An 11,182-nucleotide genomic window follows, 5' to 3' on the forward strand; every position below is an offset into this window, starting at 1 on the left:
CCAGCGTGCGGCGGGCGGGCGCTGCCCTGGGCCGTGGCGTCCTCCAGCCCGCGCGGCTGGCAGCCGGCCTGCGGCTCCTCGGGCCCGGCGAGCGCCACGGACGACAGGCCGGAGTTCGGGCCTGTGCTCGGGGCTTTGCTCCGGGTTGCGTGCCGGCCGGGTGTGAGGGTGGGTCCCCGGCCTGGGTCCGTGTTGTCCGGCAGGAGGCACGACTGGAGCCAGGCTGGGAAGCCGTCGTCGGGAAAGACGCGGCCGTCGGCCTAGGGAGCCGGGGGAATGGGCGCTTGGCATGTGTGTGTTGCACGGTGACCCTGTTCTCCTGCAGTCGTGCAGGTTACGAAGGGGTCTTGCGTTTTCGTCTCACTGCGTCCTGGCCACGGGGTGATCTCGGCTGATGGCGGTGTTGGTGAGCTGGTAGCGCCGCGGCCCAGCTCGAAGTGTCAGGTCCGCCCCATCGATGTCTGGGCCTCATTTCCCCTTTCTCAAAGTTTAGGGGGACAGACCCTGAGTCCGTGATCCCTGAAATAGAGGCATGGTCGAAGCTGATTGCAGACGCTAAGTGGAATAGAGTCGCGAGTGCCCTGATGGAGGCGCCCTCCCGGCTTTGGGGTGGCCCGGCTCGGGTTTAGGAGAGCAGCTGACTGTGGGCGAATGCTGAAGGCATAGTGTTTGCTAACTAGTCGTGGTGGAAGAGGAAATCATGGCAGGAGCCGAGTCCAGCAGGCTGTAAGGTGCCTGAGCTCGGGGAGAGATTGCAGCTGGAAAAGGGGGCGGGGCTGGGTCACCAAGTGGCTTGTAGCTGTGCCGGTCAGGTGAGCTCTGCACCCCACCCTTGAAGCACTGCCACCGAACCCCAGCTTCTCAGTCCTTTGTTAAAGGCATTTCCCTAGGTAGCGTGGACTCACTTGAGGGCTTTGCTCCAATCTGCTTCCTAGCAGTTCACTCTGGAGAGTTTGGGGATTGGGTTTGGAGGTGGGAGAGTGGAAGGCTGCGAACGGAAGCCTTGAGGACGGTCTGAACGAAGGCGACACCTGTAGGTGGGAGTCGGGACTCACTCAGCAGAGTCTGTCATTGGTGGAATCTGCAGGGCTTACTTGGCCATGGGGAAGGGGGAGGGAGGTTGAGGAGAGAGGAGAGCATCTTGGGCTTTTCTCCCGGGTTTGGGTCACTGACAACAGCCACGAAGAGGAAGGTGGGAGACACTCGGCTCCAGGGAGCCTGGAGAAGGTAGAGCAGACAGCCTGGGAACGCGGGGGGTAGCAGCGGGGACCGGTGGGCGGGGGCCTGTGCTCTGCCCTCACTGTGTGACTCTCACAGACACCCTGAATCCTGAGGGCATCAGATTGCCCCACTTGGGCTGTGGCACGCTTTTCCTGCCCCCGAAGCTGTGGTGGTGGGAGGTCCTGTGACCGCACCCCACGGTGCCCCTGGTCAGCAGGTCACTTTCCCAAGGGAAGCAGTTTCATTCCCAGAAGAAGCAGGGGGCAGTCTGGAGCAGAGAACTCGTCAGGCGCAGTTTTGCACATTTGGGGCCCGGCCTCTGTGGCAACATCGTATAGGAAGTTAGAACCTCTACTCCAGGCCTACAGAGATGTGGTGGTGTTCCGGGCGACAGCAGGATGCTGTTTCAAAAGTAGGAGGAATCAAGGAGACCTTCAAGATGATACCTGGGAATGCTGCCCCTCCCACCCACTTCCTTTGCCTGGAACTAAATTTTGACTCCCACCTGGGCACCTTTCCCTCCCTCACCTTCCTCTGCCCTGGAGGGGCGTGGCTTCTCTCGAAAAACAGCCCTGACGTATTCTCACCTTTCCTTTCCCAGGCCGGAGGCAGCACCGGGCTCCTGATGGATTTGGCAGCCAATGAAAAGGCAGTTCATGCCGACTTTTTTAACGGTAAGGACGCCGGGATCGGGGGTCCCGGGTCTAATCGAATGTCTCTCTGTGTGTTGTAAGTGGGGTGCTTTGTGACGAGAGTGCTTGGGGTCAGAGGACAGGGAAGCCCAGCTGTGTGCGGTTCTCAGACGCGGCGCGGTGCGTAGGAGGTGACAGCACGGCTGTCAGCGCTGGCCGTCAGCCTTGTTCTTCGGGAGAACAAGTGGCGTAAAATTGCCCCGGTCGTAGTGTGTTTTTACACAAGTCGCGTAAAAATGTCTCCTTGCACTCCAGTAGTTGAACTTGAGCTGCAGCCACGCTTCGGACGCGGGTGTGGGAGCCCCAGCCTGCCTTCTCATCTCTGCTGCATCCTGACACCTGGTTTCCTTTCCTTTCCTGTGTCCCTGGGCTCTGGTTGGTCGGCTCCCTTAGCACAGCGACACCGGCTGTCCCCTCCCTTGTCTCTGAGGGCAGGACTCACTAGTATTTAAGAGCTTTAGCGCCAGTTACCAGGCGCGTGGGTGGTAAGCGCGGTGGAAACAGTTGACGTGACACCTTCCCGCGTGTCACGGGGGCATTTCTCTGTGTTCCGACTTCCCAAGGCCTTGTTCCTACAGAATGTACTAATTCACACTAAGGGTTTGAATCGTAAACGGAAACACGAGAGGGATCTTCCTCGGAGGGTTAAGTGTGATCTTCTCTCCTTGTCACCTTTCTTTCATCTGGGCGCCCGCTGCTCCGAAGACCTTCTGTCGCTAGTTAGTGGCAGCTGGGATGCGATCTGGCCACACTGGTTTGATGCACCAACCCCGCTCCCTCACCCCCCCCCCCACCCCCCCCCCCCCCCCCCACCTCGGAGTCCGAGGCCGTGGTAGTTTATCTTTTTAGCAAGTTGTCTGAAAAGAGAAGCCAGTCTTCCCGGGGAGTCGGGCCGCTCCCGAGGCAGCACCTGGGCTTCCCCCAGCCGTGAGGACTGGACCCCGTTTCTCTACGCTTTCCAGAGCGCCATGTGAAAGCCCTCGCTCACGTGGGGTGATCTCGGGGGCCCTTACCCCAAGCAGGGTGGGGTGATCCCTGACACCACCCGACCTGCTCCCACATGTGGTGATCTCCTTCAAGGTCCCACGCGTCTTGTGGGTTTACAGACAGTTGGCTGTGTTCAAGTTCATGTGGTTTCTAAAAATAGCCCTTTAATTCTGCCAAGGAAGTATCTGGGAGGGACCTGGGCTGCTCTGCCGCGGGAGCACGGAGCGGCATGAGCAGTGTGGCCTCCTCCCTCTGGGCCAGGGCTAGAAAGGGAAGGAGCACAGAAGAGCTCCACGCTGCGTCAGCCTGCCCCCGACAGCTCGCGAGGTGCACACCGCCCGTCGGGTTGTGGAGGTCCCAAGTGTTACTGCGAGGACGCCGTGAGCGTTTGGATGGGGTTTCTTCTGCGTCCTTCTCGCTGCTCGAGCAGAGGCTCTGTCCTCTTGCCGCCTGGGCTCTAGGGTTCAGACCATGAACAAGGCTTGCCTTCTTCACTCACTGTGTTGCACAGTAGGGGAGTGTTAGACAAGACGGCACGTAGGGGCGGTCGTGACGAGAGCCAGAGGCGGGTGGCATTGTTTCTGGGAGCACATCAGAGGGCGGTTTATCGGGGAGGGGGGGTGACACCCCAGCAGAGGTTGGAGGGTGTGACGAGTTAGCTAGGGCTGGGGGCTGGGGACAAAGTGCTCGGAGCTGTAGGCCACAGGCCAGCCCAGGTGTGGGACCGCTCACGTCGGTGCGGTGGGGACACAGCCAGGCAGGAGGTCTCTGGGACAGCACCTTTCCTGTGACAGCCTGTGACAGCCTGGATGTGCGGAGACGTGACTGGGGCTTTCCACTGCCCTCTTTGTAGCTCACTGTTTATCCTGCACCGTTTTGAACACCCGGTACTACACGGGGCTCTTTGATGTCCTTTCCCCAATATGACAGCAAGGTGTGCCCCTGGTAGCGGGTTTAGGAAACGCACAGACACGTAGACGATGACCGCCCATCGCAGCAGGTAGGGCGCTGGGAGTTTGTAGCGCTTCTTCCAGTAGGAAGGGCTCAGACAGTTTCTCCAGACTCCCTTAGAGACAACCACTCTAGCGTGGCTCAGTGCTTCTAGCACCTTCCTCCCGCCTGCCCTCTGCGTTCCCCTTGCGGTGGGGTCTCACCTCCGCCTGTGTGCGCTTTCTTGATTGTCACCGACACGGGATTAGAGATGCGTTCTAGACTCCTGTGTCCCCTGGGACTGTCTGACCTTGGGATAAAATGGAGTCGGTCGTGGGGTCCCTTCGATCGTGCACTGTTTTCTCCCTGTTTTGAATGTCTGTGTGATTCATCGTGAAGTTGTTTTCTCACTTGTTTGCCTCATGTGCCCCATTAATGCGTGGTTTTGTTCGTTTATATAGATTTTGAAGATCTCTTTGATGACGATGATATCCAGTGAGACGCCCTCCGGCAGTGCGTGTGGTCGCGCCCGCGTCACCTAGGGGTGTGGCCGATCTGCTCAGAGGACAGTTTCAGGTGGTTCTAAGGAACGGTGGACATTACGTGAAATTAGGAGACGGTTGACCAAGAAAGAGGGTGGTTGTAACCATCCGCGTGAGGCCCGCTGATCTCTAAATGTGACCGACTTTTGCCCTTCAATTAAAAAAAAGAGCTGCCGTCGTTTGCAGGGTCGTTTTCGTTTGCAGTTTCCAGCGAATGTTGTAATCCCCAAAAGTCTCTGCGAGCGCGCGTGTGGGCGCAGGTGTGTGTCGGCAAGCCGAGTGAAACACGCTCATCAGCTGAGACGCCCTTCGCGGGAGCGGGTGGGCGTGATGGCTCCCAGCCTGCCGGGTGGCATCCGTGGCTGAAGGGTACGCGGTGCGGGGCGCGCCCGGGCCCCCCGACAGCGCGCGGAGACCTTCCTCATCCCGCCCCCGCCCCGCGGGGGGTGCGTGGCACATCCCCCTCTCCCCCCCGCCACGGGGCCTCCTGCCCCCGCCTTGCCACCAGAGCTGCCGCCGTCCCCAGACCCGAGGCTCCGGGTTCGGGACGAGTGGATGATGGCCCCGGAGGAGCTGCCTTCTACGCGAGACATGCGTCCGTCTGTCCGTTTTAAGGGAACGTGACACCCGAGGGGCAGAAGAGGGTTTTTACCTTTCTCCCCGGGTCCGCTCGCCACAGATCGTGGCTGTAAAAGTTAAGACTCCTGTTCCTGCGAGGACGGTCTCCTTGACGGGGAGGCGCCCAGGCCGCGGGCCTAAGCAGTGGCGAGGCAGGGCGCCTGCCGACCTCCACCCGGAGAGGGCGCCGAGCAGCGTTACCCGGGGGCCTGTTGGTGGGCGACGTTGCCACCGAAGACACGTGAAGTTCCGAGCCGGAGGAGGTTTCCTCTGGGGGGAGGGTTCCCCACCGGGGGGGGGGGGGGGGAGGGGGGCGCCCCCCGCCCCGCCCCCCCCCCGGTTTCCTCGGGAGTGCCGAGCGGCTTTCCCTTTGTGCTCCTGCCCTGGGAGGGCGCTCCTGCCCTGGGAGGGCGCTGCAGCCCAGTCGTCCAGCAAGCTCCACGGGACCGAAAGGGGGGCGGGGTCACAGCCCAGTGTCCCTGAAAAGACGGACAGACGCGGTCTGCTGTGTCGGAAGCTTCAGAGGAAGGGGCCGTCTCTGTGTCAGAGGCTCAACGACAGGCTCCACTCCCCCGCCCCCCCAGCGGGCGGGCTGCACCCGTGCTTCCAGAGCGGTTTCCCCGAGCCGCGCTCTCAGCTTAACTACGAGCAGTTTTTACCGTGTCCCGAGCGGGTTCTGTGGGGAACAACCAGGTGTGTGGGTGAATTCTTTCGTGATCAAGTGGTTCCCCTGCGGCCTCATCCGTTGAGGTTGACGAGAGTCCCGCCAGGCTTGTCCCGCATCCGGTCGGGGCTGCGACTCGGAACGCGGCGGGCTTCGGGGACCCCACAGGCTGGTCTAGTCCAAGCAGCGCTGTCAGTGGTGATGCCCGTGTGTGTGTGTGTGTGTGTTGCACACTTAGGCCTGCTTAAGCGTTTGAGCTGTAGACCACCCTTTCCCTTCACCGAATCTTCGCGGCTTCCCTCGCACCATGAGGCCAAGACACAGCTCTCCCACCTTTTTCCTCCCTCCTCTCGCTGCACCTTGGCCGCCACCCCCCCCCCCCCCACCGGGGGAGCGGGAAATACCGTAGGAGGCAGACGGCGCCTTCTGCTCATTTATGTGCTTGTGCTGACCCCTCCGGCCACACTCTTGCCGTCGTCAGGCATACATTTTTATCGCCGGTGACCATCTCTGCCACGTTTACAAAGCCTACTGTGTGGCCACACGGTTGATCGCAGGCCCAGCTGCCAGGAAGTCGTGGAGCATCGAGGGCGAGCACAGCTCAGCGGTACAGCCGCTGGGAGAACCGGCGGGGGGCGAGGGAGACTTCTGGGAGCTTGGGCAAGACTCCTCAGGGGAGCAGGACGCCTCGCTGGAGCCCGTGAGAGCAGAAGCAGGGCTTTACCGGCTGGAAGGGCGGGTGAGCTGAGGACAGCTGGCCCCGGGCCCAGGGACCCCGGGCTAGGCCACCTCCCCCCTTCCTCTGCCCTCCAGCTGCTCTGGCCACGGGGAGACACGGCTCTGACGGGCCGGCGCCACCTGTCCCACCATCACCCTTCTGGGGTTGTGTCCCCGAGAAGGCCTCTGATTGACCCTCCATCCGTCCTGCCCCCTGGCCTGTCGGTGGCAGCCGGGCTTCCACTGCGAAAGGAGGTGGCAGCGCCCCTGCTGACCCCCTGGGGTGGGGGGAGCACCTTTCTACGAGGGGAAGGCGTCCAAGGGATGCCCACCTTGGTGGCCGTGGTGGGCTCTTGGGAGAACGTTCTGCTAACGTGGACTCTCTGGGACCCTGCGATCCTGAGCTCCCCGCTTCTTGGACGTGAGAACACATGTCCATACCCTGTGACCGGCCACGAGGACGTGGGGCCGGCAGGCAGTTGTAGAGCAAAACTGTCCGACTGCCCAGCTGCTTGAGCACTTCTGTCAGGGCCTCTGAAGGAGCCCCTTCCCTTCCCTGCCCTCGGCCTCTGCCTTCTGGCCTCACGCCGGCCTTCACCCTGGCCGTCCGTCGGAGCAGGGACCAGCTGGTGGCCTTTGTCGGGACTCTGAATTCTCACACAAACGCCAAGCGGCTGGGCCAGGCGTGCCGCCAAACAAGTCACACTTTTTAAAAAGCAACGTTAGTGATCTTGGAACTCTCGCTGCTGTGAATTCTACCTGGGGCCAAAATGAGAAAGTGCTGAGTTGGGGTGCTCGGCTGAAAGGCCCTCTGTTTCCCAAGAAGCTAAGATAGGCCCTGGGCATCTGGCCTCTCAGGACCCCAGGAGTCCTGGAAGTGAGGCCTCGGCCAAGGGCGAAGACCACTGGATCCCCCACACCCTCTGCCTCCTCTGCGCCCCTCCCCCGGGGGGAGGCACAAGGAGAGGCCACAGCTTCTCCGCGGCCACCTCCACAGGGTCCTCACACGTCCCCCTCCAGCACAGGCCAGCAGGGGGCGTCAGCTGCGGGTGCCCGTGCTGTGTGAATTATCGTCACCCCTGATGAGTCTGAAAATAAACTAAGTGTGACTCTGATGGCTTTTGTCACCGCTGTATAATTCTGGAGAGGCTCCATGGGATGGCAGGTGCCCTGCGGTCAAGGATGATAATGGGGTGGGGGGGCAAGTCACCTGACCTGCAGGGTGACCACACACTAGAGGGACAGCTTGTCCCTTTGTCCCTGTAATCAAGCCGAGTGTCTGCCACACAGTAGGTGCTCAATAATTGTCTGTTAAATGTAAACAAATGGCGTCTGTTTTCCACAGTGGCTGCACCAGTTCGCATCCCCAGCAGCCGTGCGCGAGGCTCCCTGTTGACGTCCTCGCCGGCACCCGGCGCCCGTCGTTTCTCGTCTTTTTGAGTCTAGCCATTCTGAAGGGTGGGAGGTGGCATCTCATAGTGGTTTTGATTTACGTTTCCCTGGTGACGAGTGATGTTGAGACACACTTTTCACGTGTCTCTCGGCCATCTGAGCATCTTCTTTGGACAAATGTGTGTGCATTCTTCAGTCACCTTGTTGGCATTTTTGGTGTTGAGTCGCACGAGTTCTTTACATATTTTGGATGTTAATCCCTCGTGGGATGTGTCATTTGCAGAGCCTCCCCCGCTCAGTAGTTTGCCCTTTTCAATTTGTGGATAGTGTCCTGCACTGTGCAAACGCTTTTTCTTTCCACGTAGTCCCGGTAGTTTATTTTCACTTTTACTCCCTCTGCCTCAGGAGACACATCCAGAAAAAGAGTTGCTGGGTCTGATGGAGAAATCACTGCCTGTGCTCCCTTCTAGGAGGTGTTTGGTTTCGGGTCTCAATTTAGGTCTTTTATTTTTTTTATTTTTTATTTTTAAAAAAAAATTTTTTTCAATGTTTATTTATTTTTGGGACAGAGAGAGACAGAGCATGAACAGGGAGGGGCAGAGAGAGACGGAGACCCAGAATCGGAAACAGGCTCCAGGCTCTGAGCCATCAGCCCAGAGCCCGACGCGGGGCTCGAACTCACGGACCGCGAGATCGTGACCTGGCTGAAGTCGGACGCTTAACCGACTGCGCCACCCAGGCGCCCCTCAGTTTAGGTCTTTAATCCACTTTGGATTTATTTTGGGGAGTAATGAAAGAAAGCGGTCCAGTTTTCCCAACACCATTGGTTGACGAGACTGTCTTTATCTCATATCCTTTCCTCCTTTGTCAGAGATTAATTGACCATACAAACAAGGGTTTATTTCTGGGCCGTATCTCTTCTGTTCCACCGATCCCTGGGTCTGCTTTTGTGCCAGCACCATACTGAGTAGATGACTGTAGCTTTGCAGTTCACCCCGAAATCTGGGGCTGTGATACCTCCAGCTTTGTTCTTGTTTTTCAAGATTGCTTTGGCTCTTTGGAGCGTTTTGTGGTTTCATGCAAAGTTTAGTGATATTAGTTCTAGTTCTGTGAGAAATGATCCAGTAATTCCACGTCTGCGAATTTACCCAAAGAAAATGAAAACACTGATTCGAGATGATACAGGCATCCCCATGTTTATTACAGCATTATTTGCGATAGTCGAGATATGGAAGCAGCCCAGCTGTTCGCCGGTAGATGCATGGATAAAAAAGGAGTGTGTGCGCATGTGTGATGGAATATCACTCGGCCTTGAAAAGGATGAGACCTCCTCATTTGTGACAACACGGGCGGGCCTAGTGTGCATTATGCTGAGTGAGAGAAGTCCCAGACAGAAAAACACCGTATGATTCACGTGTACGTGGAACCTAAACAACAAAGGAGCAAAACAGGAAGACACCCATAAATGCAGAGAACGCGCTGGTGGTTGCCAGAGGGGAGGGGCGGGGCTGGAGAGCCGGGCGCAGGGGAGAGGGAGGGCCAGGCTTCCGGTTACGGGCGAAGGAGTCCCGGTGCGGGAGGCCCAGCGCGGGGACCGCAGCCAGTGGCGCTGGAGGAGCGTCGCGCGGTGACCGCCGGGAGCTACGCTCGTGGGAGCACGGCGTCCTGCCCACGCCGTCCGGTCACCGCGTTGTACACCTGAGAGTGACGTGACCTCTTGTGCCACCTACACTCAAGTGAAAGAAATAATAAACCTAAATAAACAAGGGTATTTGCTACGCAAGGGGCTTTGGAAGTAGGCTGGGTCCTGCTGGAGGAGGAATGAACGCAACCTGGAAGGGTCTGCGCCCAGTGCGCTCACCGTGGCACCTCGTGGGCTTTGAGCGCCCCTCGGGATAGGGGCACAGCTGCGCACGGCCGGGTTGGGGTGGGGGGCAGGGGCAGGACCTCTATGAACGCCACACGGGGTGTGGGGAAAGGCTGGCACCTGGCGCCAAGGGACCTGGATTTCTGTCCGTCCTCAAGTCACACCCGGCAGACAGGTGTGCCCTGGGAGACCGCCCCCCCCCCCCCCCCCCCCCCCAGAGCCCCTGGAGGTGGGACAGGCCAGACCTCACCCGCACCAGACAGGCCCCTCACCCCCAGCAACGTCCAGGCCACACCGACCCTGCCTGGAGACAGGGCCGAAGCCTCTAGAGGCCCGGGCGAGACTATAGGCCGTGTATCCCTGGAGCCGGGGCGTATGCCGTGCTTTGCGGGGAGCTCCCCCTTCCTCTCTGGGGGAGCAGGCCTTGTGGCGGCCCTCCCTGTTGCCCACCCCCCTCCCCACCTGGGTGACAGGTCGTGGCCCGGAGGCTGCACGGAGAGAAGACAGACCCCGCAGTCAGTGGGGCCCCAGAGCTGAGCTGCAAGGTCCTGTGGACGTGGATGTCGGTGGGGCCGCTCAGGCCGCGTGTGAGATGCACGGCAGAGGAGATCAGGCCTTGGACAGGAGGGACAAGTAGCCGAGCAGCTGTGCGGACAGAGGCAGCGACGGGTCTCCCAGGCCCGAGGCTTCCCAAGAGGTGGGGTCCTCCCCCCCCCCCCCCGCCGCACACGACGCCTATACCTGGGGTCCCAGGGCACCGTGGGATCAGAGCACTTGCAGGGGGCACGGCCCCCAGGGGACAGGGAACCGGGAGGGGGAGGCAGAGAGGGGCAGACAGGGTGGTGGTTACCAGGGTCCCTGGAGCTGCTTCTCCGCTGGTGGTCCCGGGATGACGGAAACCCCCGGGTGGCTGAGCCCGTGAAGGGGGGCGCTGAGAGGAGTCGGGGAGCGAGCTCACGTTACCCCCGGGACGGCCCCCTGCACGCGTGGCTGGGCCAGCGCCGTGCGAGCGGGTCACGGGAGCGCTGCGTCCGCCGCCCTCGGCCCCCCCCCCCCCCCCCCCCCCAGTGCCCGCGAGTCCCGGGCTTCTCCCGCACGAGGGGTTTGTGCACCCGGGAGGGCCACACCCTGGTCCTCGCTCTAGGCCTGTGTCCCCTCTCCCCAGAGATCACCACGAGGCCTGGGGACAAGCGGCGAATTTGGAAGGAATCACAGAGCCGCAGGGTCGCAGACGAAGGCCTGAAGGGTCCGTATTCGCCAGCGCGGAGCTCTTGCCCAAAATGGCCCGAGTGCACCCGGCGTTCGAAGAACGATGGGCACGGGATACCGAGGAGACAGTCCCCCGAAGGACCGGCGGCGACGGCAGTAAATACTGGAAAGTACCCCAAATCTCGAGAAGTTGGTAAAACGTTGGTTAAGGCAACAGGACATCACTCACCATGGGAGCAAACATTTAAACGTGTTTAGGGGCCCCGGGGAGGCCCAGTCAGATAAGCGTCCGACTTCGCCCGGGTCACGATCTCACGGTTCGTGGGTTCAAGCCCCACGTCGG

General features: G+C 60.3%; 1 protein-coding gene across 1 annotated transcript; it reads left to right on the forward strand.

Annotated features, from left to right (window-relative positions):
• Window positions 1-1,576: 1,576 nt before the first annotated feature.
• COPS9 (COP9 signalosome subunit 9) lies at window positions 1,577-4,557 on the forward strand. The gene is made up of 2 exons (XM_040450467.1): window positions 1,577-1,895; window positions 4,292-4,557. Exons 1-2 carry the CDS (start codon window positions 1,592-1,594, stop codon window positions 4,327-4,329), a joined length of 342 nt encoding a protein of 113 aa, XP_040306401.1. The 5' UTR covers window positions 1,577-1,591; the 3' UTR covers window positions 4,330-4,557.
• Window positions 4,558-11,182: the final 6,625 nt, after the last annotated feature.

This window comes from Herpailurus yagouaroundi, unplaced genomic scaffold (assembly GCF_014898765.1).
Source record: "Herpailurus yagouaroundi ecotype Mexico unplaced genomic scaffold, PumYag 202, whole genome shotgun sequence".
Lineage (NCBI taxonomy): Eukaryota > Metazoa > Chordata > Mammalia > Carnivora > Felidae > Herpailurus > Herpailurus yagouaroundi.